General features: G+C 51.0%; 1 protein-coding gene across 2 annotated transcripts in view; it reads left to right on the top strand.

The window, feature by feature from the left end:
* NARF (nuclear prelamin A recognition factor) overlaps positions 1–27,949 on the top strand; it is a 165,835-nt gene that overhangs the window by 131,424 nt on the left and 6,462 nt on the right. The window contains exons 2-8 of one of the 2 annotated variants that reach the window (XM_077973427.1): positions 3,297–3,420; positions 4,733–4,813; positions 9,806–9,949; positions 14,461–14,593; positions 19,852–19,986; positions 25,018–25,136; positions 27,469–27,598. In XM_077973427.1, the coding sequence (XP_077829553.1) occupies positions 3,297–3,420; positions 4,733–4,813; positions 9,806–9,949; positions 14,461–14,593; positions 19,852–19,986; positions 25,018–25,136; positions 27,469–27,598 (866 nt within the window). Of the gene's footprint in view, positions 1–3,279; positions 3,421–4,732; positions 4,814–9,805; positions 9,950–14,460; positions 14,594–19,851; positions 19,987–25,017; positions 25,137–27,468; positions 27,599–27,949 lie in introns of those variants that run through there. The other variant, XM_015120652.3, reaches the window with a different exon arrangement.

The raw sequence follows: 27,949 nt of genomic DNA on the forward strand, positions 1-27,949 counted from the left end.
TTGAGACGGAGTCTCGCTCTGTCACCCAGGCTGGAGTGCAGTGGCCGGATCTCAGCTCACTGCAAGCTCCACCTCCCGGGTTTAGGCCATTCTCCTGCCTCAGCCTCCCGAGTGGCTGGGACTACAGGCGCCCCCCACCTCACCCGGCTAGTTTTTTGTATTTTTTAGTAGAGACGGGGTTTCACCGTGTTAGCCAGGATGGTCTCGATCTCCTGACCTCGTGATCCGCCTGTCTCGGCCTCCCAAAGTGCTGGGATTACAGGCTTGAGCCACCGCTCCCGGCCAATTTTTGTATTTTTAGTAGAGATGGGGTTTCACCATGTTGGCCAGACTGGTGTCAAACTCCTGACCTCAACTGATGCACCTGCCTCGGTCTCCCAAAGTGCTGGGATTACAGTCGTGAGTGACTGTGCCCGGCCTCAACATTGAAGTGTCAACTTGAAACTACCTTTGCAGAGATTAAGGCAGTGAGAGAGGCTGGGTGCAGTAGCTCACACCTGTAATCCCAGCACTTTGGGAGGCTGAGGTGGATCACTTGGGCCCAGGAATTCAAGAACAGCCGGGGCAACATGGGGAGACCCTGTATCTACAAAAAGCTTAAAACTTAGCCATGCATGGTGGTACGAGCTGTAGTCCCAGCTACCCAGCAGGGCTGAGGTGGAAACATTACTTGAGCCAAAGAGGTTGAGGCTGCAGTGAGCTGTGATCACACCACTGCTCTCCAGCCTGAGTGACAGAGTGAGACCCTGTCTCAAAAAAAAAAAAAAAGAGAAATTTCACATAGTTAATTCCATCTTCCTTCTGACATCCAAGCTGTCCTTGGTTATTCCTGGGCATAAGCCAAGCTAATTTCAGGAGCTTTGGGAGGAATTTATGGTTTAACTTTGAAGCAAGGATGATAATAGTCCCTTCCTAAAACTATCACGTCCCTCTTCTGGGGCTGAAACTGCCTTTGTAAAGCTAATGAAAGGCCACAAGTTTAGGATTGTGGGAGGGGCCTGAACTCTGCTAAAATGTAGGCCTGGTTTCTTTTTTTTTTTTTTTTTTTTTTTTTGAGACGGAGTCTCGCTGTGTCGCCCAGGCTGGAGTGCAGTGGCCGGATCTCAGCTCACTGCAAGCTCCGCCTCCCGGGTTTGCGCCATTCTCCTGCCTCAGCCTCCCGAGTAGCTGGGACTACAGGCGCCCGCCACCTCGCCCGGCTAGTTTTTTTATATTTTTAGTAGAGACGGGGTTTCACCATGTTAGCCAGGATGGTCTCGATCTGCTGACCTTGTGATCCGCCCGTCTCGGCCTCCCAAAGTGCTGGGATTACAGGCTTGAGCCACCGCGCCCGGCCTGTAGGCCTGGTTTCTACAGTCCCTTACTGCTCAGGATTCATGTAGCCAGAGGTCACAAGATTTGCAACTTCCCGAATTGCACCTATAGATAATATCAGTATTGCAGAACCTAAGATTGGCTTTTTGAGATGTTTTTCAGAGTGAACCCACCCCAACCTGTGACTCAGGACTCAACTGGTTCCTGTGGCCCCACCCTGAGGCAGACTCAGTGCTTGAGGACCATTTTCCACACACCTTTATGATTTCATCCCCAGTCAGTCAGCAGCACCCATTCCCTAGTCCCCTGCCCATCAAATTGTCCATAAAAAACCCTAACCGCTGAGCCTTTGGAGAGACTGATTTGAGTAATAACTCTGTCTCCTGTGTGGCCTGCCAGGTGTCAATTAAATTCTTTTCCTGTCGTGCTGCAATCTTGATGAATTGACTTTTTGTCTGTACAGCGGGCAGGAAGAACCTGACGGTCAATGACAAGCTGAAGAATGATGAGATTCATACATTCGGAAAGGAGAGCTTTATTTCTCATAAAGGATTTCAGCCTGCAGGGTGGCCATTTTGACAGGCAGGGAAGCACTGCCTCTGGCCAGAAGCCAGAAACAGACACTTCCAGGGAGGGGCAAAAGGAACAGGAATCTTTGCAGAGTAGTGTGTAAATATACATATTTAGCAAGCTACAGGAGGCGTCATGAATATTTCTGAAGAGAGAAACATACACAACCACAGTGAAGCTTCAGGCCCCTTCATGAGGGTCATGTCATCTGGCCAGAAGCACTCCATGGTTAGTGTGATCTCTTATCAGTAAGGAATACTGGTCAATTGCGCTGGAACTGCAAATGGGAGGGTTATCAGCGGTGGAGTCTTTCGAAAGGGCTGGTTTCCGTCAAGCTCTTAGCAAAGAAAACCTAATGGTCGTCAGCCAAGGGCCGCCCGTAATAACAGGTGTCTCACCTCCCATCTGTCATGGCTGAGAACTATCTTCAAGGTAACTCTGGGATCTCCTTAGCCAGTAGGGGGTTCGTGCAGTCAGTTGGGGGTCTTTGGATTTCATTTTCACTTCTCAGAGGACAGGAAGAAAGGCTCTAACATGGGGAATCCTGAGAACTGCTGGTGTCTGTTAAATATGACTACAAGTTATTTTTCTTATGTCACACTCTTCCAGACATGTTATTTCTCATTTCTGATTTCTGTAATACACATACACTGATTTCATAAAATGTTTATAATTAGCAGAGGAGTCCAACACTACCATTAAGCCATTTTGCTTAACTGAAATCCATTTCTTGGAGGAGTAAGTGTTATTCTTTACTTTGTAAACTGTAAGGGTCCAAACCAATGTACTTGGTAAAATTATCCACCATGAACGCACGCAAATGTCAAAAGGCCATCATTTAGCATCTGCCCTCGTGCTTCCGGGTCCGTCACGTGATTACTGCCAGGCAGGCCGCGCATGCGCGCTGCTACTCCGCCGGGCCTACGTGACACGAAGTGAAGCGGTGATGGCGGCGGACGAGAGCTGTGCCCCCGGCTCGCCCCGTCGGGAGCCACGAGTAAGGCGAGTGTCCGATGCCAAGCTGGCTGAGCGAGCCCGGCCGCGGCCTCCAGGCCCCGTGACCACCGGACCGAGCACCCTGGAACGGCCACGGCTTGGCCTCAGGACAGTCCGCGCGCTCACCGACTCCCTGGTGAACGCCGCTTGGCCGCCACCGCCGACGCAGGACCCGCGAGAAGCGGAAACCGGCGCTAGAACCCGGTCCCCGCGGCGCCGTACGTGGAGTGAAGCTGCGCTCCGCCCCGCGCGCTCCGATTGGCTCTGGGGCCTGGCCCGCCCCTTCTCGACACTGTCATTGGCCTAGACAAAGCCGTAGGGGTGGGGAATCCTATTGGCCCAGGGGTGCGGCTTGTCCTCTCCGGATGCTCTCATTGGCCGAGTGCGGCCGTGGGGGGTGAGGCCGCGTCGGGGCAGGACAACAAAGGGCCGCGGGCGGCGGGCGGCGGTGTCCCAGTCTCCCGGTGCTTCCCTCAGGCCGAGGCGCCCGGCCTCCCGCCCGCAGCGCTCCAGATGAAGTGTGAGCACTGCACGCGCAAGGTGAGCGCCGCGGGCCCGGGAGGCGCGCGCCCGGTGCCTGTCCCGTGGGGCTGTCTCTGGGCGGCGGAGGTTGGCGGCCCGGGCCCGCCGCTTGCTCGCCTCAGGGCTCTTCAGGGCTTCCCCGGCCTCAGCACCCTGGGCCCGCCCGGCGTGGAGGCGGCCGGCGCGGGGTCCGCTGCGCTGTGGGGCGGGCTCGGTCTTAGCGGTTCTCCCTGAACTTGTCCATCTTTCCCACGCCCGCGAAGCGCGGAAACGAACGGAGACCGAGCCTCTCGTGCCGCGCGGCACAGTCCGAGTAAACGCCGGTCGTGGCGGGAATGATCAGAAGCGTTCCGAGGGGTTTTTAGGCGTTTTCGAACCTGTCCCGCTGAGGGTCACCGAGCAGCCGGTGCAGGGGCGGAAGCAGTGACGGCTGCTGACCGGCGCCTTCCGCGCTTGTCTCCAGGCCGTGGCAACCACCGCGCAGCGCACGCAGTGGGGTTTGTAGCTGTTTTTGCCGAAATGGGCTCCCGTGGATGCTGCTCTGTGGCTGGCTCTTCTGTGCGTGACACCGTGGCAGGAGGCTTCCGAGCGTTCAATGGGTCGTTCATCCCCGGTGGTGGCTGCGTCGTATTCTAAGGACACCTGCGTCCAGGGGAATTCACCTATATAGGGGAGGCTACTGTTGCTTCTGCTTTTTTATTATTGCAGACAATAGAGATGTGTGTGTGATCTTAAGTACGTGCGCTTTTGTTTCACTAGAAAGGATAGAAGGCCGGGAAAGGATAGAAGGCCAGGCGCGGTGGCTCACGCCTGTTATCCCAGCATCTTGGGAGGGGAGGCCTCGGCGGGTGGATCACCTGAGGTCAGGAGTTCGAGACCAGCCTGGCCAACATGGTGAAACCCCCTCTCTACTAAAAATACAAAAATTAGCCAGGTGTGGCAGTGCACGCCTGTAATCCCAGCACTTCGGGAGGCCGAGGCAGGTGGATTACCTGAGGTCAGCAGTTCAAAACCATCGTGACCAACATGGCAAAACTCGGTCTGTACTAAAAATACAAAATTATCCGGGCGTGATGGTGCATACCTATAATGCCAGCTACTCGGGAGGCTGAGGCAGGAGCATCGTTTCAACCCGGGAGGAAGAGACTGCAGTGAGCCGAGATTGTGCCCCTGCACTCCAGCCTGGGTGAGAGTGAGACTCTGTCTAAAAAATAAATTAATTAATTTAAAAGAAGATAGAAATACATGAGCTTCATTGGTCAGAGTATGCACATTTTCTTAATGGAGACGAATTAAAAGTTCATTAATAATGTTCCTTTGCTTTTTTAAGGAATGTAGTAAGAAAACAAAAACTGATGACCAAGAGAATGTGTCAGCCGATGCACCGAGTCCAGCCCAGGAAAATGGAGAGGCAAGTAGATTTTTCAGTTTTATATCAACCCAGAGTAAAATGCTGCTGCTGTTTTTCTCTTTGGGGGCTCACAGCACCATGCACATCACTGCTTTAGAGAAGACTGAAGTACGGCCGGGCGTAGTGGCTCACGCCTGTAATCCCAGCACTTTGGGAGGCCGAAGTGGGTGGATCACTTGAGGTTAGGAGTTTGAGACCAGCCTGGCCAACATGGTGAAACCTTATCTCTGCTAAAAATACAAAAATTATCCAGGTATGGTGGTGCACATCTGTAATCTCAGCCACTCAGGAGGCCGAGGCAGGAGAATCGCTTGACCCTGGGAGACAGAGTTTGCAGTGAGCTGAGACTGCACCATTGTACTCGAGCCTGGGCAACAGAGGGAGACTCTGTCCCCAAAAAAAAGACTGAAATAGGCTGAGCGTGGTGGCTCACGCCTGTAATCCCAGAACTTTGGGAAGCTGAGACAGGCGGATCATCAGGTCAGGAGATTGAGACCATCCTGGCTAACACAGTGAAACCTCATCTCTACTAAAAATACAAAAAATTAGCCAGGCGTGGTGGTTGGCACTTGTAGTCCCAGCTACTCGGGAGGCTGAGGCAGAAGAATGGCGTGAACCTGGGCGGTGGAGCTTGCAGTGAGCCGAGATCGTGCCACTGCATTCCAGCCCAGGTGACAGAGCGAGACTCCGTCTCCAAGACTGAAATAAACTTGAAGGGGCTAATAAAGACATGTGTGAGACAGTCCATCGGTGGCACAAGGCCTGTCTTCTCAGAACACACCCATGCCAAAACACACTGCATTGGGAACAAAGAAAACGTGGTGTAATATTGGATTTCTTCTTTGAATTTTTTTTTTTCCCCTTTTGAGACAGGGTCTCACTGTCACCCAGGCTGGAGTGCAGTGGCTCACTGTATGGCTCACTGCAGCCTCGACCTCCGAGGCTCAAGTGATTCTCCTGCCTCAGCCTCCCTAGTAGCTGGGACTGCTGGTATGCACCACCGTGCCCAGCTAATTTATTTTTTATTTTAATTTTTTTGTAGCGCGGTGGCTCAAGCCTGTAATCCCAACACTTTGGGAGGCCGAGGCGGGTGGATCACGAGGTCAGGAGATCGAGACCATCCTGGCTAACATGGTGAAACCCTGTCTCTACTAAAAATACAAAAAACTAGCCGGGCGCGGTGGCGGGCGCCTGTAGTCCCAGCTACTCGGAGGCTGAGGCGGGAGAATGGCGTGAACCCGGGAGGCGGAGCTTGCAGTGAGCCGAGATCGCGCCACTGCACTCCAGCCTGGGTGACAGAGTGAGACTCCGTCTCAAAAAAAAAAAAAAAAAAAAAAAAATTTTTTTGTAGAGATGGAGTTCCATTATGTTGCCCAGGCTGGTCTTGAACTCCTGGGCTCAAGTGATCCTCCTGCCTCAGCCTCCCAAATTGCTGGGATTATAGGCATGAGCTACTATACTCAGTCCCAGCTGAATATTTTTTAATAGTAAGCTCCATTCTATAAAATGAGTATTGAGATAGGTAATTTATAAAATAACTCAAATTTCATGATTCTATAGTTAATTTTTTTTAATGGTTTCCTTTTTTTTTCTTTCTTTTTTTTTTGAGACAGAGTCTGCCTCCTGTTGCCCAGGCTGGATTGCAGCGGTGCGATCTTGGTTCACTGCAACCTTCGCCTCCCAGGTTAAAGAGATTTTCCTGCCTTAGCCTCCCAAGTAGCTGGGATTCCAGGCGTGCACCACCACGCCCAGCTAATTTTTTGTATTTAGTAGAGACGGGGTGAAACCATGTTGGTCAGGCTGTTCTCAAACTCCTGACCTCAGGTGATCCACGTGCCTCAGCCTCCCAAAGTGCTGGGATTAGAGGCATGAGCCACTGCACCTGGCCTCTTTTCTAATTCAGTTCTTGTTTTTAAATTATTCTTAGCTAGTAGCGATGGTTTCTGTTTATTGGATACATACCCTGAGCCTGGCTCTCAAGAATGTGATTTTATGGCCAGGCATGTTGGCTCACATCTGTAATCCCAACACTTTGGGAGGCCGAGACGGGTGGATCACCTGAGGTCGGGAGTTCAAGATCAGCCTGACCAACATGGATAAACCCCATCTCTACTAAAAGTACAAAATTAGCTGGGCGTAGTGTGCATGCCTGTAATTCCAGCTACTCAGGAGCCTGAGGCAAGAGAATCCCTTGAACCCAGGAGGCGGAGTTTGCAGTGAGCGGAGATCACACCACTGCACTCCAGCCTGGGTGACAGAGTGAGACTCCGTCTCAAAAAAAAGAATGTCATTTTACATACAGTCTCATTTCATGCTCAGAAGAAGCATTACCTGTAAGCCTGGCCATTATCCCTGTTTTACTGAGTGAAAGATGTTGGGAGAGGTTGAGGTCATTCTACCCTTAGAAAGTACTGGTACCAATTTATAAATGGAGAGTTGGCAATATGGCAGAAGCATATTTTTTCCTTAAGTTTAATAGTCCTGATACGTTTAATCTGAGAGGTTTTTTGGTTGCCCTGTGTGCTGTGGGGACTGTGGGGCTTAGGGAGCAACAGGGCCTGAGACAAGCACTCAAAGAGCTGGCCACAGGCAGAAGAGAGGTAGGGTGCATTGGAGTCCTGGAGGCAGCTGGGGCCAGTGCGCTTAAATGGCCGGCCCCAGGGGCCTCCGTCGCCTGCCCTCTGGTTGTGACATCTTGGACAGATATCTAAGCCCTGTGAGTCTCATTTCCTTATCAGAGGCCTGGGGAGTAGGGTTACTTCCCTCCCAGGACTGTGGTGAGGATGAGATAACGTGTGTACACAGCCTAAGCGGGCGCTCTTCCAGGTCAGTGATAGACACAGGGTGAGAGGAGTTGGGTTAGGGTTAGTGGAGTGGACCCTGAAGAGTGGTCAGAATTCAGGGTGGGAGTCTAGGGAAGGGCACTGGCACCAGGCAAGAGGAGGGTGTGGACAGACATGCTCTAGGGAGAGACAGTGGCTCCCCTTGGCCAGGTCAGTGACAGTGCAGAGCTGTGGAGACTGTGAGGGGATGACTCAGGTGTTTGTTTTAGGGCAGGTGATGGAGGTAACCGACTTAAGCTGGCTAGAGTAGGGGGAAGAATTGCAGGGAGCCACTTGGGTGGTAGCTTTGAGAGCCTAGGCAGAGGTGGTGGGCCTGGGCAAGTCTGCCAGAGTGGTAAAGACAGAACAGAGGACATAGTGCAGGGAAGAGAGTGCAGTTTTAGCTCCACAGACACTGGGCCTTCTACAGTGTGTGAGTCTGGGGTTTGGTGAGGAGAGCACTCTGCTGGAAGTGCAGGTGGCAGGGCTGCCCTGGGCAGAGTGAGGCCGGCAGGCCTGATAAAAGGGAACAGGGCTTCTGCAGAATGCAGGAGCGTGGAAGGCAGCAGGAATAAGAAGAAAGAATGTGACAAATGAGGAGGGAATAAGACCTGGACCATGAAACCTTATGGAAGGACTGAGTTATACACAACGTGTCTGGTGGCAAGGCAGGGAGGAGGCACTGCTGGGTGAGGGGTGCAGTTTGGTCATGGGCACCTCGATCTGGATGGGCTGTGGAGGCAGAATTCATGCAGCTGTGGGCACCAGACGTTTGGAGTGGAGCAGTAGCTTCAACCCACTTGGAACTTCTTAGAAGCACAAACTCTTGAGCCCCATGTGGACCTCCTGAGTGCCCATCTGCCCTGAGTGCCCATCTGCCCTGAGTGCCCATCTGCCCTGAGTGCCCATCTGCAGCAGAACAAGATCCCAGGGGGAGTGGGCTGCACAGAGACATGGGGTCGTGCATAGACAGGAGGCAGAACACCTGAGCTGCCGTTCACAGCACACTATGGAAGGAGGGGGACATCCACAGCTGCCTCCTGTCAGATCATGTTTTAAAGAAAAACAAATGCATGGACTACCTGAGGAGCTTCTGTAATTTATTGACATTGCTCCTGTAAGCGTCAGAGTATTCATGTGTTCATCCACCAGTTATTTATTGAGCATTATCTGTGTGCAGTACCTCTTGGAGGTGCTGGGGAACAGGAGAACAGACAGTGTTCGAGCTTTCATGGGCTTACATTTTAGCGAGGAGGGACAGACTCCTGCCAGCAGTCAGCAACATGAGTACAGATGGGTCGGGAGGGAAGAGACGAGTGAGGGAGTGCGCTGTTTTAGCAGGTGTTGGACATCCTCTCTGCTGAAGGCCACCCAGGGTGAGCCTGGGACTCTTAGAGGTCGCTTCATGCAGAGGGATGGTGAGAGCAGCAAGGGCCAGTGGGGCGGGACGTGTGGAGACCAAGAGGGCTGTGATGGGACCCAGGCAGACAGGGGCCACTGGCTTTGCTCAGGCCCTCTGTGTGAGGGGCAGCTGTCTGAGCAGAGCAGAGGTGTAGTTTATGTTTTAGCAGATGTTGGGGGACACAAGGGCCAATCAGGAAGGAGAGGCTGGAAGGGATCAAAGAGTGACTCTACATCCAGGTCAGGATGAGCATCTTGTTACATGTCCAAGTGCAAACCCAGAGCCAGCACTGAGTTGTAAAGTTCTGAGCCTTGAGGGAGAGGCCAGGGCTGTGGGTGGCCTCAGGGAGCTGTGGGATGGTAAGCTTAGGGAGCACAGAGCTAGAGGAGCAGTCAGAGGGCTGGATCACAGGCACCAAAGAGGAAGGGGTCTAGGAGGAGGGAAGGGCCAGTGGGGTCAGCTTCCAGAACACAGGGGTCATTTACTTCCTACCACATGATGGTGCTAGGGCTGGGTTCCACCTTTGTCATCTGCATGGTTCCCTAGTGTCATCGTGGGCTGGGCCCTGTGTCCTGTGTCCCTCTACCACCTTGAGCTGCTCAGTGGCAGAGACTGTCCTGCTTCTAACCCCTTGAGCACCAGGCCTGGACCCTGGTATTGTCTCCGGTGTTTACTGTGAATTCGTATATGGGTATTACCCTCCCTAAAAAAGCACATTAAAGAGTATTTGTTGAATAAGCATGCTGAAACGTTACCTTCCTTTCATAGAAGGGAGAATTCCACAAGCTGGCTGATGCCAGGATATTTTTGAGTGACTGCCTGGCATGTGACAGCTGCGTGACTGCAGAGGAAGGAGTCCAGCTTTCCCAGCAAAATGCCAAGGACTTCTTCCGTGTTCTGAACCTTAACAAGGTAAGGCATTCAGGGCATTTGCTGATGCTGGGGAGCCGGCCTGGAGGTCGAGGGGAGTCCTGGCTTCCTGTACAGAAGCCTCTGCTGGGACAGCTGATGCACATCTCAGCCTTTTCCCGGTGTTGCTAACGTCCCGCTTTGACCTTGTTCTAATCCTCTCCATCAAGAGCAAAATCCCTGCACAATTTCATGCTCCCTTAATGATGCTCAGGCAGTAGTGGGGGGCTGGCACCACCCCTCAGGCTCCTGTGGCTTAAGCAGGGCCTCTGCCTGGTGAGGTCTGGTAACACGGGTGTTGGTGATCATGCGGGCAGCACAGAGCCGGAGCTCCTGCTGTTCTGCCTCTGCTGCACGTTTTCGGACACGAGAGTTATGTTCTAATAGACCGATCAGCTTGGGGCAAGGCAGAGACACTCCAAGGAAGTAAAAATTCCCAAAGCTCCTTCCTTCAGCTCGTCCCTGCAGACCTCCTATACAGAACTAGAGGTGCCACTTGTCTTTCCGTGGGATAGGTTGTATTAGTCCGTTCTCACATTGCTGCAAAGAACTACCTGACACTGGGTAATTTATAAAGCAGAGAGGTTTAATTGACTCACAGTTCCACAGGCTCTACAGGAGACATGGCTGGGGAGGCCTCAGGAAACGATCATGGCAGAAGGGCGAAGGGGAAGCAAGCATGTCTTCACGTGGCAGCAGGAGCGAGCAACTGAAGGGGGAGGTACTCCACCCTTGTAAGCAACCAGATCTTGTGAGGACTCACTATCACGAGAAGAGCAAGTGGGAGATCTGCCCCCATGACCCAGTCACCTCCCGCCAGGCCCAGCCTTCAGTTTCACATGAGATTTGGGTGGGGACACAGGGCCAAACCATATCACAGGTGAAAGAGAAAGAGACAAAGGCAGATGAGGTTGAAAAGCACTTCTTGGTCTCCATGCTGTCACCTCCAAAGGAAGCATCGGCATCTTACCCCGCCCAGGGTGTAGGAGCCCATTCACAGTAGGTAGTGTGCTAGAGCAAGGTAGGGGCCTCAAGAAACACTGACTCGCTTAAGTGTGGTGGCATAGGGGACAGCCAAGGAGCCTTCTCACGTTTGCCATTTACACCCATGGCATCTTCTGGACAAGTCATCCAGCATCGATTAGATCACAATATTTTTCTTTTTGAGACAGGGTCTCACCCAGGCTGGAGGGCAGTGGTGCAGTTTTGGCTCAGTGGGAAGACTCAGGTGATCCTCCCACCTCCGGAGGCTCCCTGTAGCCTCCAGAGCAGCTGGGACCACAGATGCGTGCTATCACACCTGCCGAATTTTTGTATTATTTATAGAGATGGGGTTTTGCCATGTTGCCTAGACTGGTCCTGAACTCCTGTGCTCAAGCAATCCTCCTGCCTCAGCCTCCCAAAGTGCTGGGATTACAGGCGTCGACCACCATGCATGACCTAGATCACACATGCAGATAGAGACACATGTCCTTTGTGTTGCCCGCATTCGTCGTGTCTGGGTGCACGCTGACTTACATGCAGTTGCACGGGAGCTCCATTAGCAAGCAGCAGGCTGCCTGGTTAGGATGGTCTGAACCAGGAGATGCCACCCCCATCAGCCAGGTTCGCCATGCATACCCGTCCCCACCTGCTCACCCTTGGCCTTTCAGGGAACAGAATGGCTTCAGCCATTTTGTTATGTCGTACAGACTTAGTGGATGCAGCTTTGCAGACTACTAGAGACTTAATTCTGTGGTATCAACGGTTTTTGCAAAAACACTCTTGAAAGTGTCTGTGTCACTTTATACTTCCCTAAGTGATAGGGCAAACAGCTGTGTGCAGCCATCCTGGTCACATTCAATATCAAATTCAGTTTTTTCCAACCTGATGCATAGAAAATTGTATCTCATTTGCATTTTCCTGCTTATTTAGAGAAGTTGGTTGCCGCAGATTATGTTTATTGACAGTTTATATTTTATCTTATGCTGCTTGTCCAGTCTACAACTTATATTTTAGTACAGTGTGAGATGTGGATACATTCTTTCTCTGTTTTTTTCTTTTTTGAGATGGAGTCTCACTGTCTTCCAGGCTGGGGTGCAGTGGTGTGATCTCAGCTTACTGCAACCTCTCCTTCCTGGATTCAAGCAATTCTCCTACCTCAGCCTCTCAAGTAGCTGGGATTAAAGGCATGTGCCACCATGCCCAGCTAATTTTTGTATTTTTAATAGAGACAGGGTTTCATCATGTTGGCCAGGCTGGTCTCAAACTCCTGACCTCAAGTGATCTGCTCGCCCTGGCCTCCCAAAGTTCTGGGATTACAGGCGTGAGCCACCATGCCCAGCCAGATACATTCTTTTCTATTCGAAAAAGTCAAATTGTTCCAGCATCTTCTCTTCTTCCCCCGTTGACCTGAAATATCCTGTCTCTCTCATATATTGATAGATGTGCGTCCATTTCTTTTTTTTGGCCTTCACCATGTTGGCCAGGCTGGTCTTGAATTGCTGGCCTCAAGTGATCCACCTGCCTTGGCCTCCCAAAGTGCTGGTATTACAGGTATGAGCCACTGTACCTGGCCTTCTTTTTTTTTTTCTCCCTTTACTTCCACCCCACCCTCCTGCTGCGTGTCTATTTCTTTATTCTTTTTTGAGATGGAGTCTCGCTCTGTCGCCCAGGCTTGAGCGCAGTGGTGCGATCTTGGCTGACTGCAACCTCTACCTCCTGGGTTCAAGCAGTTCTCCTGCCTCAGGCCCCTGAGTAGCTGGGATTACAGGTGCACACCACCATGTCTGGCTAGTTTTTGTATTTTTAGTAGAGATGGGGTTTCTCCCTGTTGGCCAGGCTGGTCTCGAGCTCCTGACCTCAGGCCATCCACTGGCCTCAGCCTGCCAAAGTGCTGGGATTACAGGCATGAGCCACCACACCCGGACCTTGACTCTTTTTATCTGAATCTGTCTTCTATTGCACTGCCAATGTCTAGTTTTGGTTTAAGGATATTGATAGCCTTGTGGTTTTATGCTAGTTTATGCAGTATTTTTTTAGAACAGTTTGTAGGTGAGGCTTACTCACAAAGTGTCTTGGGCCTTGTTACTTTTGTTTTCTTTTTTTTTTTTTTTTTTGAGTTGGAGTCTCGCTCTGTTGCCCAGGCTGGAGTGCAGTGGAGCGATCTCAGCTCACTGCAACCTCCGTTTCACTGCAACCTCCACCTCCTGGGTTCAAGCAATTCTTCTGCCTCAGCCTCCCACAGTTCTGGGATTACAGCTGTGAGCCACTATGCCCAGCCGGGCTGATGACTTTTAAGAGGCATCTCTGCATACCATTTTAGTGTGTGTGTGTTTTTATTATTATTTAGTAATTTCAGTTATTCATTGGCCAATGTTGTAATTTGTATTTTCCCTTTAAAATTATTTATTTTTTCCAGATATGCACATTTACTGATATAACATTGTTCCTGAAATTGACAAAGTCTCTTAGATCTGTAGTCATGTCTCTTTTAAGACAGAGTATCGGCCAGGCCAGGTGGCTCATGCCTGTAATCCCAGCAGTTTGGGAGGCCGAGGCAGGCGGATCACAAGGTCAGGAGTTCGAGACCAGGCTGCCCAATATGGCAAAACCCCATCTCTACTAAAAATACAAAAAATTAGCTGGGCATGGTGGCGGGTCCCTATAATCCCAGCTACTTGGGAGGCTGAGGCAGGAGAACCACTTGAACCTGGGAGGTGGAGGTTGCAGTGAGCTGAGATTGATGGTACCACTGCACTCTAGCCTGGGCAATAAGAGTGAAACTCTGGGCCGGGCGCGGTGGCTCAAGCCTGTAATCCCAGCACTTTGGGAGGCCGAGACGGGCGGATCACGAGGTCAGGAGATCGAGACCATCCTGGCTAACATGGTGAAACCCCGTCTCTACTAAAAAATACAAAAAAGTAGCCAGGTGAGGTGGCGGGCGCCTGTAGTCCCAGCTACTCGGGAGGCTGAGGCAGGAGAATGGCGCAAACCCGGGAGGCGGAGCTTGCAGTGAGCTGAGATCCGGCCACTGCACCCCAGCCTGGGCGGCAGAGCAAGACTCCGATCTCAAAAAAAAAAAAAAAAAAAAAAAAAAGTGAAACTCTGTCTCAAAAAACAAACAACAACGAAAAAGAAACAGAGTATTACTCTGTCCCCCAGGCTAGAGCACAGTGGCTGTGGCTGTTGCTAAGTGTGATTATAGGCTCTGCAGTCTCGAACTCCTACCCTCAAGCGATCCTCCTGCGTTAGCCTCCTGTATAGCTGGAACCATAGGCATACACCACCGAAGCCAGCTCATGTTTCATTTTGTAAATCCTGACTTCTAAAAAAATATTTACCAGAAGCCCAGACCTCACCATAATCCTGATTTTTTTCTTCTTTTTCCTTAATTATGTTTGCCAGTGTTTGTCTATTTTATTAGTCTTTGCATAGACCATCCATTACGTTGTTCTGAATTTCTCATTAAGATGTATAACTTTTACTCCTTGTGTAATCAGCAGATACCTGACATTCTCTATTTCTTCTTCCAGAAATGTGATACCTCAAAGCACAAAGTGCTGGTAGTGTCTGTGTGTCCTCAGTCTTTGCCTTATTTTGCTGCTAAATTCAACCTCAGTGTAACTGATGCTTCCAGAAGACTCTGTGGTTTCCTCAAAAGTCTTGGTGAGTCGTCTTTTGATAAATTGGAAATGCACAACTCGAGTTTATAAGTGCTCTTTTTAATCTCTAAAGTTCGTTTTTCAAGGACGCAGGGTATATAAGCAACTTCCAAAAGAGTCTCTTGGAACGTAAAAAGACCTTGTCCCGTGTGTCATGAAAACCCAGCCTCTGATCGATGGTAGACGAGTGTCACTTTTCTCCTTTGCTGTGCACAGACGGGTGTTTTGTTACACAATGGGAGCTGACCCCTCTGGGACCAAACAGTGACCGCCTCTGACAACACGGACAGGGACACTGGGAGATTCCCACACTGGCCCAGCAACCTCCAAGTCACCCCTTACCCCCAGAGGGTGTGTATTTGATAAACAGTCACTTCTGAAATGATTAGTGTCTGGTTTCCCAAGAAGCTGTCTGAAGAGCAGACCAGAAAGGGAGTGGGCTTGTGTCCTTTACGTGAGGAATGAATGAAAGGTAGAAATTTAGGCCGGGCGCAGTGGCTCAAGCCTGTAATCCCAGCACTTTGGGAGGCCGAGATGGGCAGATCACGCGGTCAGGAGATCGAGACCATCCTGGCTAACACGGGTGAAACCCCGTCTCTACTAAAAAAAATACAAAAAACTAGCCGGGCAAGGTGGCGGGCGCCTATAGTCCCAGCTACACGGGAGGCTGAGGCAGGAGAATGGCGTAAACCTGGGAGGCAGAGTTTGCAGTGAGCTGAGATCCGGCCACTGCACTCCAGCCCGGGTGACAGAGCGAGACTCTGTCCCAAAAAAAAAGAAAAAAAAAAGAATATAATCAAAGAACTCCACATCAGCGCTGGAATAACACTGCCTGAAATGTTGACTGATGATGCTTCTGCGTCTTCTGCTTTGGTCAAACTGGAACTGCCTCCCTCCATTTGCTTATAGAGGGGCTTTTGCAGCCTTGAGCATCCTCATAGCGTGATGGTCGATGTGCAAGTTCAGAAAAGGAAGACTGAGTGAGTTTCTAAATAAGAGTTTGTTGTTGTTGTTGTTTGTTTGTTTGTTTTTTGAGATGGAGTCTCACTCTTGTGCCCCAGGCTGGAGTGCAATGGTGCAATCTCCGCTCACTGCAACCTCCGCCTCCCGGGTTCAAGAGATTCTCCTGCCTCAGCCCCCTGAGTAGCTGGGATTACAGGTGCCTGCCACCACACCCAGCTAATCTTTGTATTTTTAGTAGAGGTGATGTTTCACCATGTTGGCCAGGATGGTCTTAATCTCTTGACCTCGTGATCCACCCACCTTGGCTTCCCAAAGTGCTGGGATTATAGGCATTAGCCGCCGCACCTAGCCAAAAGGTTTATTATTATACAGTGGCTTTTAAAAATTGTAAATATTGGTCAGGTTTGGTGGCTCATGCCTGTAATCCCAGCACTTTGGAAAGCCAAGACCAGAAGATTACTTGAGGCCAGGAGCTCGAGACCAACCTGGACAACATAGCAAGATCCCATCTCTGCTAAATAAGAACATAGATGTAGATATATTGGGAATTACTGGTGAAATAAAATGATATTTGGAATAAGGATCATCAGGACAGGCTTGAAGTCTGAGCAGCAGCCTGGGGGTCCTGATGCTCCCTGTTCCCTAGGTGCCTGGGCTCTAACAGGGCCTGGTCATCTAGCACATGATGTGCTGCCGCCAAAACCCGGCTATAGCAACAGGTGCACACACGTTAGGTTGCTCCTTCATGCTTGTCATCGTAAAGCCTCAGGTTAGGTTAGTTTTACTGAAGATCAAAGTTGCCAAATGCTGTATTTTCTCATGATGAAATATCTTATTTGGGGATAGATTGTTAAAATTATATAATGGAATATTATATAGCAATAAAATGTATCCACAGTAAAATTGATTTCTTTTTTTTTTTTTTTTTTTTTTTTTTTGAGACGGAGTCTCGCTCTGTCACCCAGGCTGGAGTGCAGTGGCGCAATCTCGGCTCACTGCAAGCTCCGCCTCCCGGGTTCACGCCATTCTCCGGCCTCAGCCTCCCAAGTAGCTGGGACTACAGGCGCCCGCCACTGCGCCCGGCTAATTTTTTTCTATTTTTAGTAGAGACGGGGTTTCACCATGGTCTCGATCTCCTGACCTTGTGATCCGCCCGCCTCGGCCTTCCAAAGTGCTGGGATTACAGGCGTGAGCCACCGCGTAAAATTGATTTCTTATTGTAATATTTTAAAATTTATAATATTTCTTTTTTTTTTTTTTTTGAGACGGAGTCTCGCTCTGTTGCCCAGGCGGGAGTGCAGTGGTGCCATTTCGGCTCACTGCAAGCTCCACCTCCCAGGTTCACGCCATTCTCCTGCCCCACCACCACACCCGGCTAATTTTTTTTGTTTTTGTTTTTGGTAGAGACGGGGTTTCACCATGTTAGCCAGGATGGTCTTGATCTCCTGACCTCGTGATCAACCCATCTCGGCCTCCCAAAGTGCTGGGAATATAGGCATGAGCCACCGCGCCCAGCCCAAAGTTTATAATATTTCTTTTTTTTTTTTTTTTTTTTTTTTTTTTTGAGACGGAGTCTCGCTCTGTCGCCCAGGCTGGAGTGCAGTGGCGCGATCTCGGCTCACTGCAAGCTCCGCCTCCCGGGTCCACGCCATTCTCCTGCCTCAGCCTCCCGAGTAGCTGGGACTACAGGCGCCCACAACCGCGCCCGGCTAATTTTTTGTATTTTTAGTAGAGACGGGGTTTCACCGTGGTCTCGATCTCCTGACCTTGTGATCCGCCCGCCTCGGCCTCCCAAAGTGCTGGGATTACAGGCGTGAGCCACCGCGCCCGGCAGTTTATAATATTTCTTTTTTTTTCTTTTTTTTTTTTTTTTTTTTTGGAGACAGAGTCTCACTCCATCACCCAGGCTGGAGTGCGGTGGCGCGATCTCAGCTCACTGCAAGCTCCGCCTCCCAGGTTCACGCCATTCTTCTGCCTCAGCCTCCCGAATAGCTGGGACTACAGGTGCCCCCCACCACGCCTGGCTAATTTTTTGTATTTTTAGTAGAGATGGGGTTTCACCATGTTAGCTAGGATGGTCTCGATCTCCTGACCTCATGATCCATCCACCTTGGCCTCCCAAAGTGCTGGGATTACAAGCATGAGCAACTGCGCCTGGCCTAATATTTCTTATAACTAGTTGCATTTTCTCTCAGCTTTGTTACCTGGGAAGGGGAAGAAACAAAAAATTTAAAATTAAAAAAATCAGGCTGGGCACGGTGGCCCACGCCTGTAATCCCAGCACTTTGGGAGGCCAAGGCAGGCGGATCACGAGGTCAGAGATCGAGATCATCCTGCTAACACGGTGAAACGCTGTCTCTTTTTTTTTTTTTTGAGACGGAGTCTCACTCTGTCGCCCAGGCTGGAGTGCAGTGGCCGGATTTCAGCTCACTGCAAGCTCCGCCTCCCGGGTTTACGCCATTCTCCTGCCTCAGCCTCCTGAGTAGCTGGGACTACAGGCGCCCGCCACCGAGCCCGGCTAGTTTTTTGGGGTTTTTTTTTGTATTTTTAGTAGAGACGGGGTTTCACCGTGTTAGCCAGGATGGTCTCGATCTCCTGACCTTGTGATCCACCCGTCTCGGCCTCCCAAAGTGCTGGGATTACAGGCTTGAGCCACCACGCCTGGCCAAAACGCTGTCTCTACTAACAATACAAAAAAATTAGCCGGGCGTGGTGGCAGGCGCCTGTAGTCCCAGCTACTCAGGAGGCTGAGGCAGGAGAATGGTGTGAACCTGGGAGGCGGAGCTTGCAGTGAGCCGAGATCACGCCACTGCACTCCAGCCTGGGCAACAGAGTGAGACTGTCTCAAAAAAAAAAAAAAAAAAAAACAGTATAAAAATTTAAACCATTATAAAAGTATGCCCAGCCATTCTGTACTTTTAAACACACCAAGAACCATCACAGACTGAAATTTAATTTGCCTTGTGAATTGGAAGAGAATCCTGTGGGTATGTTTTTTTGTTTTTTGTTTTTTGTTTTTTTTGAGACGGAATCTCGCTGTGTCGCCCAGGCTGGAGTGCAGTGGTGCGATCTCGGCTCACTGCAAGCTCCACCTCCCGGGTTCACGCCATTCTCCTGCCTCAGCCTCTGAGTAGCTGGGACTACAGGCGCCCGCCACCACGCCCGGGTAGTTTTTTGTATTTTTAGTAGAGACGGGGTTTCACCGTGTTAGCCAGGATGGTCTCGATCTCCTGACCTCGTGATCCACCCGCCTCGGCCTCCCAAAGTGCTAGGATTACAGGCTTGAGCCACCCCGCCTGGCCACTGTGGGTATGTTATAATATTCCATTAATTTATGTATGGAGTAAGGCGTTTTTTTTGTTTTGTTTTGTTTTGTTTTTTTGTTTTTTTTTCTTGAGATGGAGTCTCGCTCTGTCGCCCAGGCTGGAGTGCTGTTGCTGGATCTCAGCTCACTACAAGCTCCGCCTCCCGGGTTCACGCCATTCTCCTGCCTCAGCCTCCCGAGTAGCTGGGACTACAGGCGCCCGCCACCTCGCCCGGCTAGTTTTTTGTATTTTTTTAGTAGAGACGGGGTTTCACTGTGTTTGCCAGGATGGTCTCGATCTCCTGACCTTGTGATCCGCCCGTCTCGGCCTCCCAAAGTGCTGGGATTACAGGCTTGAGCCACTGCGCCCAGCCGGAGTAAGGTGTTTTAAAATGTAGATGTAGAGAGAGAAGAAGCACGAGAGAGAACATACATATTTCATTGTGAAAAATGATATACGCTCATTGTTTACAAAATAAAAGGTAAAGCACATAGTCTTGAACTTACGCCATTAGGAATAGAAAAGAACCAAGGCTGATTTTATTATCATAGGAGAGATGCCTGTAGAATCTATGCTTTAAGTTTGTTTCTTAAACGTGAGAAAGCAAAAATGAGTAAGAATGAGGAAGTATTGGCTGGACGCAGCGGCTCATGCCTGTAATTCTAGCACTCTGGGAGGCCAAGGTGGGTAGATCACCTGAGCCCAGGAATTCAAGACCAGCCTGGCCAACATGGTGAAACTTCATCTCTACTAAAAAATACAAAAATTGGCCAGGCATAATGGCGAGTGCCCGTAATCCTGGTTACTGGAGAGACTGAGGTGGGAGGATCACTTGAACCCGGGAGGCGGAGGTTGCCGTGAGCCGAGATTGTGCCACTGCACTGTAGCCTGGGTGACAGAACGAGACTCCGTCTCAAAAAAAAAAAAAAGAGGAAGCCTAAAAGTAGATCTTTTCGTAGGTGCTTTAAGCTGAACATGCTCCTCTCTCCTGCAGGGGTGCACTATGTGTTTGATACGAGGATAGCTGCGGATTTTAGTATCCTGGAGAGCCAAAAAGAATTCGTGCGTCGCTATCGCCAGCACAGTGAGGAGGAGCGCACCCTGCCCATGCTGACCTCTGCCTGTCCTGGTGAGCCCCTGGAGGTGCCGACAGAGGTTTCACAAGGTTCTGCAGGCGCTGGATGAGGTTGGAGGCAGACAGACCCATCCCACCCAGCCTTGTAGACCGGAAGGGAAGAGCTTGGCCTGATTCACAGAGAGCGTTTGATGTTTAGGGACAGCCAGTTTAGTTTTTCATCAGAGGTGCCACACTGGAAAGGCCAGTATGTTTGTTTATTTTAGTTTAGTTTAGTTTAGTTTACTTTAGTTTAGTTTGAGACAGAGTCTCGCTCTGTCGCCCAGGCTGGAGTGCAGTGGCACGATCTCGGCTCACTGCAAGCTCCGCCTTCCAGGTTCACGCGATTCTCCTGCCTGAGCCTGCCAAGTAGCTGGGACTACAGGTGCACGCCACTGCACCCAGCTAATTTTTGTATTATTAGCGGAGATGGGGTTTTGCCATGTCGGCCAGGCTGGTCTTGAACTCCTGAGCTCAAGTGATCTGCCTGCCTCGACCTCCCAAAGTGCTGGGATTACAGGCATGAGCCATTGTGCCCAGCCTAGGCAGATCTCTTGAGCCCAGGAGTTTGAGGCCAGCCTGGGCAACTTGTCTCTATTTTTTTTTTTTTTTTTGGAGACAGAATCTCAGTCTGTTGCCCAGGCTGGAGTGCAGTTGCGTGATCTCTGCTCACTGCAAGCTCCGCCTCCCAGGTTCACACCATCCTCCTGCCTCAGCCTCCCAAGTAGCTGGGATTACAGGCTAGTGCCACCACGCCTGGCTAATTTTTGTATTTTTAGTAGAGATGGGGTTTCGCCATGTTGCCGAAACCTGGTCTTGACAAGTGATCTGCCCGCCTTGGCCTCCCAAAGTGCTGGGATTATAGACATGAGCCACCACACCCATCCTCTAATTTTTTAAATAAATATTTTTTAAAAGGAAAAGAAAAATAGGCCAGGCATTACAGCCATAATCCCAACAATTTAGGAGGCTGATGTGGGAGGATTGCTTGAGCCCAGGAATGTGGAACCAGCCTTGTCAACAGAGTGAGACCTTGTTTCTGCAAAAAAACAAAAGAAAGCCGGGATGGTGGCATGTACCTGTAATCCTAGCTACTACAAATCCTAGCCTGAGGTGAGTAGATTGTTTGAGCCAAGGAGATAGAGGCTGCAGTGAGCTATGACTCCTCCATTGTACTCCAGCCTGGGCGAAAGACTGAGGTCCTGTCTCTTAAGAAAATCTATTTTCTTTTGAAAGTACGACATATCTCAGATGTACAAATAATTATGAAATAATACGGCAAACGTGCATCTATCCTTTGCCAGCTTAAAAAAATACAGAATAAGAAAATTTCGACCAGGCGTGCTGGCTCACGCCTGTAATCCCAGCACTTTGGGAGGCCGAGGCGGGCGGATCACGAGGTCAGGAGATCGAGACCATCCTGGCTAACACGGTGAAACCCCGTCTCAACTAAAAATACAAAAAAATTAGCCGGGCGTGGTGGCGGGCGCCTGTAGTCCCAGCTTCTTGGGAGACTGAGGCAGGAGAATGGCGTGAACCCAGGAGACAACGGAGCTTGCAGTGAGCGGAGATCGTGCCACTGCACTCCAGCCTGGGAGACAGAGCGAGACTGCATCTTAAAAAAAAAGAATAAGAAAATTTCTTTACAGTGATATTCAGATACTCTCAGAGAGCACTGTTTAAACCGCTGTTTAATTGGTTTTTGGATGCCTGAGTTATAGAAGAGATTTATCACATGCTTTTCAATTCCAGAAAAGTAGAGAGTTTGGGTTAAGAAATTTTTGACGATGCATAAGGGAATAAGGAAAGAATGGCTATCCTGGCAAACATTAGTTAAAAATTATTCTAACTACATGAGGCCTGTGGGAGCATAGGAGAGCTCTATCTAAGCTAGTCGTAGGCTGTATAATTTTTAGGGTTTGGTTCATGTTTCAGTTCTCAATTTATGCTACTCCCACAATGGTTTCAAATTTTTCTAGCATTTTACATGTCAACCTTTAGTCATTAGGATTATGAGTTAATAAGGTAGAACGTTGACATTGTGGTTGCTTAGAATATGGACCATTTATAAAATATAAAGAGGAAATTTACCAGCTGTTCTGTGGGCTGCACTGGTTGGCTCATTATTTGAGCTGTGTCTTTCACCAGCAACCCACGGTCTGCTGTGTTCTCAGCTCCAGATGGGGACGGCGATGTTAGTGACTCCTTTTGGTTTGCCTTAGTGTAAGTGATTCACAGATTTTTGTATCAGAGGTCTAAGTATAAACTGTTTGATACCAGATACAGCCTTTTACTAGATTGTGGGTATTACATTCAGCTCTTGTGGCATTTTGGGTGTTCTTCCAGGCGTAAAGGAATAATTTCCACACCTATGGTTTCGGGAGCTGCCTGGGCTCCAGTGACCTGGGAGTACCTGGTGTTTGTGTGCTGAGCCTGCTTCTGTGGTCCCCTTGCTGGAGTACTTTCCTTTTGGGGCCCATTACATGATGCCACACACAACATGGCTTCACAACACCAGTCACATTTGCTTAGTTCCACCCCCAGCCAAGGAAGAGGCCATGTAAAATGACAAAGAACTAACGCCAATGCCCCTGGAGCAGTGGGTTTCTGAATTATAAAAAATTCAGGCCGGGCGCAGTGGCTCATACCTGTAATCCCAGCACTTTGGGAGGCTGAGGTGGGTGGATCACGAGGTCAGGAGATTGAGACCATCCTGGCCAACACGGTGAAACGCCGTCTCTACTAAAAATACAAAAAATTAGCCAGGCGTGGTGGCGGGCGCCTGTAGTCCCAGCTACTTGGGAGGATGAGGTGGGAGGATCACTGGAACCTGGGAGGTCAAGGCTGCAGTGAGCCGTGATTGCACCACTGCACTCCAGCCTGGGTAACAGAGCAACCCTGTCAATTATACATATATGCTACATACATACAGCAAATCTCAAGCTAAAATAGGAAGCAAGGGGCTGGTCTGCAGCTGGTGGCTGGAGAAGAGAAAGGATTTGGTGACACATTTCTCAGAAATGCCGTCACTGAGAAGAGGCGTCTCAGGGCCCCTACCTAGCATTGTGTTCACTGCCACAGGCGGAGGGATCACCATTTCTATACAAATCAGCAATCTACTCAGGATTCACATCAGCAGAGTTAGTTCCTTCAGTGACTTGAGAGTTCCATTCTAGGTTCCATCCCAGTAGGATCTCTCATAAGGAAATCAATAAATGCGAGGAGACTGCAAAAAGTTTGTGAAAGAACAGAATTAAAAGATAAAAAGTATAAACTCTATTTCTTGGCCAGGTGCAGTGGCTCACACCTTTGGGAGGCTGAGGCGAGTGGATCACGAGGTCAGGAGATTGAGACCATCCTGTCTAACACGGTGAAACCCCATCTCTACTAAAAATACAAAAAACTAGCCGGGTGTGGTGGCAGGCGCCTGTGGTCCCAGCTATTCAGGAGGCTGAGGCAGGAGAATGGCGTGAACCCGGGAGATGACGGAGCTTGCAGTGAGTGGAGATCGCGCCACTGCACTCCAGCCTGGGCGACAGAGCGAGACTCCGTCTCAAAAAAAAAAAAAAAAAAAAAAGCCGGCCGGGCACGGTGGCTCAAGCCTGTAATCCCAGCACTTTGGGAGGCCGAGACGGGTGGATCACGAGGTCAGGAGATCGAGACCATCCTGGCTAACACGGTGAAACCCCATCTCTACTAAAAAATACAAAAAACTAGCCGGGCGAGGTGGCGGGCGCCTGTAGTCCCAGCTACTCGGGAGGCTGAGGCAGGAGAATGGTGTGAACCCGGGAGGCAGAGCTTGCAGTGAGCCGAGACTGCGCCACTGCACTCCAGCCTGGGCGACAGAGCGAGACTCCATCTCAAAAAAAAAAAAAAAAAAAAAAAGATAAAATGTATAAACTTTATTTCTCAACATAAGCTCCATCCTGGTCAAACACTTTTTTTATTTTTTATTTTATTTATTTATTGAGACAGAGTCTCGCTCTGTCACCCAGGCTGGAGTGCAGTGGTGTGATTTTGGCTCACTGCAACCTCCGCCCCCTGGGTTCAAGTGATTCTCCCACCTCAGCCTCCTGAGAAGCTGGGATTGCAGGCGCATGCCACCATGCCCAGGTAATTTTTGTATCTGTAGTAGAGACAGGGTTTTACCATTTTGGTCAGGCTGGTCTCAAACTCCTGACCTCAGGTGATCTGCCCATCTCAGCCTCCCAAAGTGCTGGAATTACAGGCGTGAGCCACTGAGCTTGGCCAAGACACTTTTTTTTTTTTTTTGAGATAAGAGTCTTGCTCTGTCGCCCAGGCTGGAGTGCAGTGGCGCGATCTCAGCTCACTCCAACCTCCGCCTCCCAGGTTCACGCCATTCTCCTGCCTCAGCCTACCGAGTGGCTGGGACTACAGGCGCCTGCCACCACTCCCGACTAATTTTTAATTTTTTGTGTTTTTAGTAGCGACGGGGTTTCACCATGTTAGCCAGGCTGGTCTCACTCTGCTGACCTCGTGATCCGCCCGTCTCGGCCTCCCAAAGTTCTGGGATTACAGGCATGAGCCATCATGCCTGGCTAGATTTCTTATATTTTAAAAAGTGTGCAGTTGTTGGGCTGTTAATTTCTAGTCAGCAAGAGAAGTTGGGCAAGCATGTGGCTGCTCTCCTTTGAGCGGTAACTGCGTGTCCTGGCTGCAAAGACTGTGCAGCTGGCCAGGGGATTTCGCACGGTGCAGCCTGGGCCACTGCTCCTGCTGCCCTTCAGTGCTTGTTCCCCTTCACCTTTTTGGGGGACCTGTTACCCCGACTCTTTCTTGTCTGTCGGCCTTGCAGGGACACTCCCATTTCCCAGTAGCCTCTAGGCCTGCAGGTTCCCATGACCCACAGCTGGGCCACAGAGGATGGGTTTTGGGTCCAGCACGACCTCCTGGTAAGGCCTGGGGAAAAGGTGTCCTGGCTTCACCCTGGGGCGGCAGGGACTCGAGCTCAGCATTCCCTGGTGCGTGGCAGGAAGGTCCAGAGGAAGCAGTAAGGAGCTGACCTTGGACCCCTTCTCTCCCCAGGCTGGGTCCGATACGCCGAGCGGGTGCTGGGTCGTCCCATCACTGCCCACCTCTGCACTGCCAAGTCCCCCCAGCAGGTGATGGGCTCTTTGGTGAAGGATTATTTCGCCAGACAGCAGGTAAGCTGACCTCTCTGTGGAGGGCAGGAAGGGCAAGTGAGGGAGGACCATGGCACAGGGGCCCAGGAAGGGGAGGTTCCCCATCTGTCTGGTGTGGTCATGGCCCCCCAGGTGAGCAAAAAGGAAGCTGTGGCTTCAGGAAACATTAGCAGTGCTATTTCTCACCAACGCCCATCTCTGTTCCTCCCTTCCTTCCTCTTACAACCTCTTTCTTTCTTCGTGGCATCTGGTCGTTCTCATGGGCCCATTCGGGGTAGACATGCTGCCCACGCTGCTGAGAATGAGACCCAAGACCTTGCCCAGAGATGCTGCCTGCCTGCCGTTGGGACGCCTCACCCAAGGAGGCCTAGAATGGCCTGTGCCCAGAGGCCAAGGGCCACTATCATTTCGGGAGCCAAACCTGGCCTCCGCCCTGGCCTTTTCCCTCAGACCATGGGCATCACATGACTTCCTTAGCCCCTTCTGTGAGATTCTGCAGGCCCATGATGCTGTCTTCCACTTGATGGAGTGAGTCCCGGCCTGAGGCTCCTGCGTGGCCCCTGCCTCAGCCCATCACGTTCTCCCTTCCCACAGACCTCTGTGCCCCCAGGTCCTCCCAGAACTCCCTGATGTCTCCAAGGCCACCCTCAAAGGGACCCTAATCCATGGTTTATTCTCCAGCCGCTGGCATGCCCCACACTGCTCTTCTCAATCAGACTTTACACCTCCCTCCAGGGGAGCAGCCGTGTCCAGGCACTGTGGTAACTGGAGTAGAGGACAACATCAGGATCTTTCAGACATTTGAAGTCAGCCTACAAAGGCACGCACATTTGGCAGCCTTGTTATTTTAGCAATAGGCAGTGCTTTCTTTCTACCTAGTTTCTTTCTACCCATAAAGTCATAATTTGGCAAATGGTAAACATGATGTCAGAGTGTACGCGTCCAGTTTAGGCAGGACCAAGAAATGAGCTATGGGACTTTATGTCTGTCCCTTGTCCTGCCCCCACCTGAAGAGAGCCATGTGTTTCTAGGTCTTCCACGTGCTGCCCTCTCCCCTGGCTGGAGCCCAGAGCTATGTGTCCTCCTATAGGTGCTGTGAGGGGCAGCTGCAGAGACGCGGCCTCCAGCAGCCCCTCACCTGACTGTCTGGCACAGCTGCGGCCGGGGCGGGTTTCCTCTTTTGCTCCGCCCCTGCCCTAAATGGGGCCTTTCCACCCAGACCTCACCACAGGATCACTTGGCAACTGCTGACTCCTGGCTTTGCCATCAGTTCAGGCCCAGCCATAGGCACCTGCTCTGTGTGGCAGGGCCCCAGGAGAGGGGTAGCTTGGGTGGGCATCGCTTGGGAAGATTCAGGAAAGCCTGTGGGTGAAGTAGCCAGCACATACACACACACGTGTGCGCGCACACACACACACACACACACACCCTCGGGCCTGCCACAGTGGCTCCATGCCGGACCAGCAACAGCTCCACACCAGCCGGACCTCTTGCCTGTTTTGTCCCATGTGCACAGGTTCGGGAGGAAATGGGCTCAGCCTTCCTGGTTCTTCCAAGAGGCTCCACTGACTGGGGCGCTTTGCAGATGGTTTGGGAGTACCACACTCAGTCCCGAGGGAGGCAGCAGACACGGATGGGGTGCTGGTGCTCGGTAGAGTTGCAGAGGGGATGGGAGCCAGATGTGACTACAGCAGCTTCATCTGTGGGGCCCAGCCTCAGACCCACAACAGTAACAGCCCCAAGAAAGTGCCGCATGCGGACAGGCTTGATGGCTCACACCTGTAATCCTAGCACTTTGGAGGCCGAGGCGGGCAGATTGCCTGAGATCAGGAGTTTGAGACCAGCCTGGGCAACACAGTGAAGCCCCATCTCTACTAAAGTACAAAAAATTAGCCAGGCATGACGGCATGCGCCTGTAGTCCCAGCTACTCAGGAGGCTGAGGCGGGAGAATCGTGTGAACCCAGGAGGCGGAGGTTACAGTGAGCTGAGATCATGCCACTGCACTCCAGCCTGGGCGACAGAGCAAGACTCTGTCTCAAAAAAGTACAAAAAATTAGCCAGGCATGACGGCATGCGCCTGTAGTCCCAGCTACTCAGGAGGCTGAGGCGGGAGAATCGTGTGAACCCAGGAGGCGGAGGTTACAGTGAGCTGAGATCATGCCACTGCACTGCAGCCTGGGGGACAGAGCGAGACTCCGTCTCAAAAAAAAAAAGAGAAAGTGCTGCATGCAGTGTCTGGAGGGCAACAGCAGGGGGCAGTCGGTCTCCCATCCCTCCTGTCCTGGGCACCAAGTGTAAGCTGCCATCGTCACCTCTCCACCAGCCCTAAACATGGGTGTCCCTCTCCCACAGAACCTGTCTCCAGAGAAGATTTTCCACGTCATCGTGGCCCCTTGTTATGACAAGAAGCTAGAGGCTCTTCAGGAAGGCTTTCCCCCCGCTTTGCATGGCTCCCGGGGCGCTGACTGCGTGTTAACATCAGGTGAGAGGTGGGCGGGGGCGCACCTGGGCGCTGGGGGATTCTCCGACTGGCCAGTACACACCGGAGCCAGGCAGATCTGTGTCCCAGAGCCATCTCAGTGCCTGCCACTGTGGTCACTTGTCTGAAGTTACTGACAGCTGGGAGGCCAAGACAGGTGGATCACCTGAGGTCGGGAGTTCGAGACCAGCCTGACCAACATGGGGAAACCCTGTCTCTATTAAAAATACAAAAAATTAGCTGGGCATGGTGGCACATGCCTGTAATCCCAGCTGCTCAGGAGGCTGAGGCAGGAGAATTGCTTGAACCCAGGAGGCGGAGGTTGTGGTAAGTTGAGATCACGCCGTTACACTG

Source organism: Macaca mulatta, chromosome 16 (genome assembly GCF_049350105.2).
Source record: "Macaca mulatta isolate MMU2019108-1 chromosome 16, T2T-MMU8v2.0, whole genome shotgun sequence".
NCBI lineage: Eukaryota > Metazoa > Chordata > Mammalia > Primates > Cercopithecidae > Macaca > Macaca mulatta.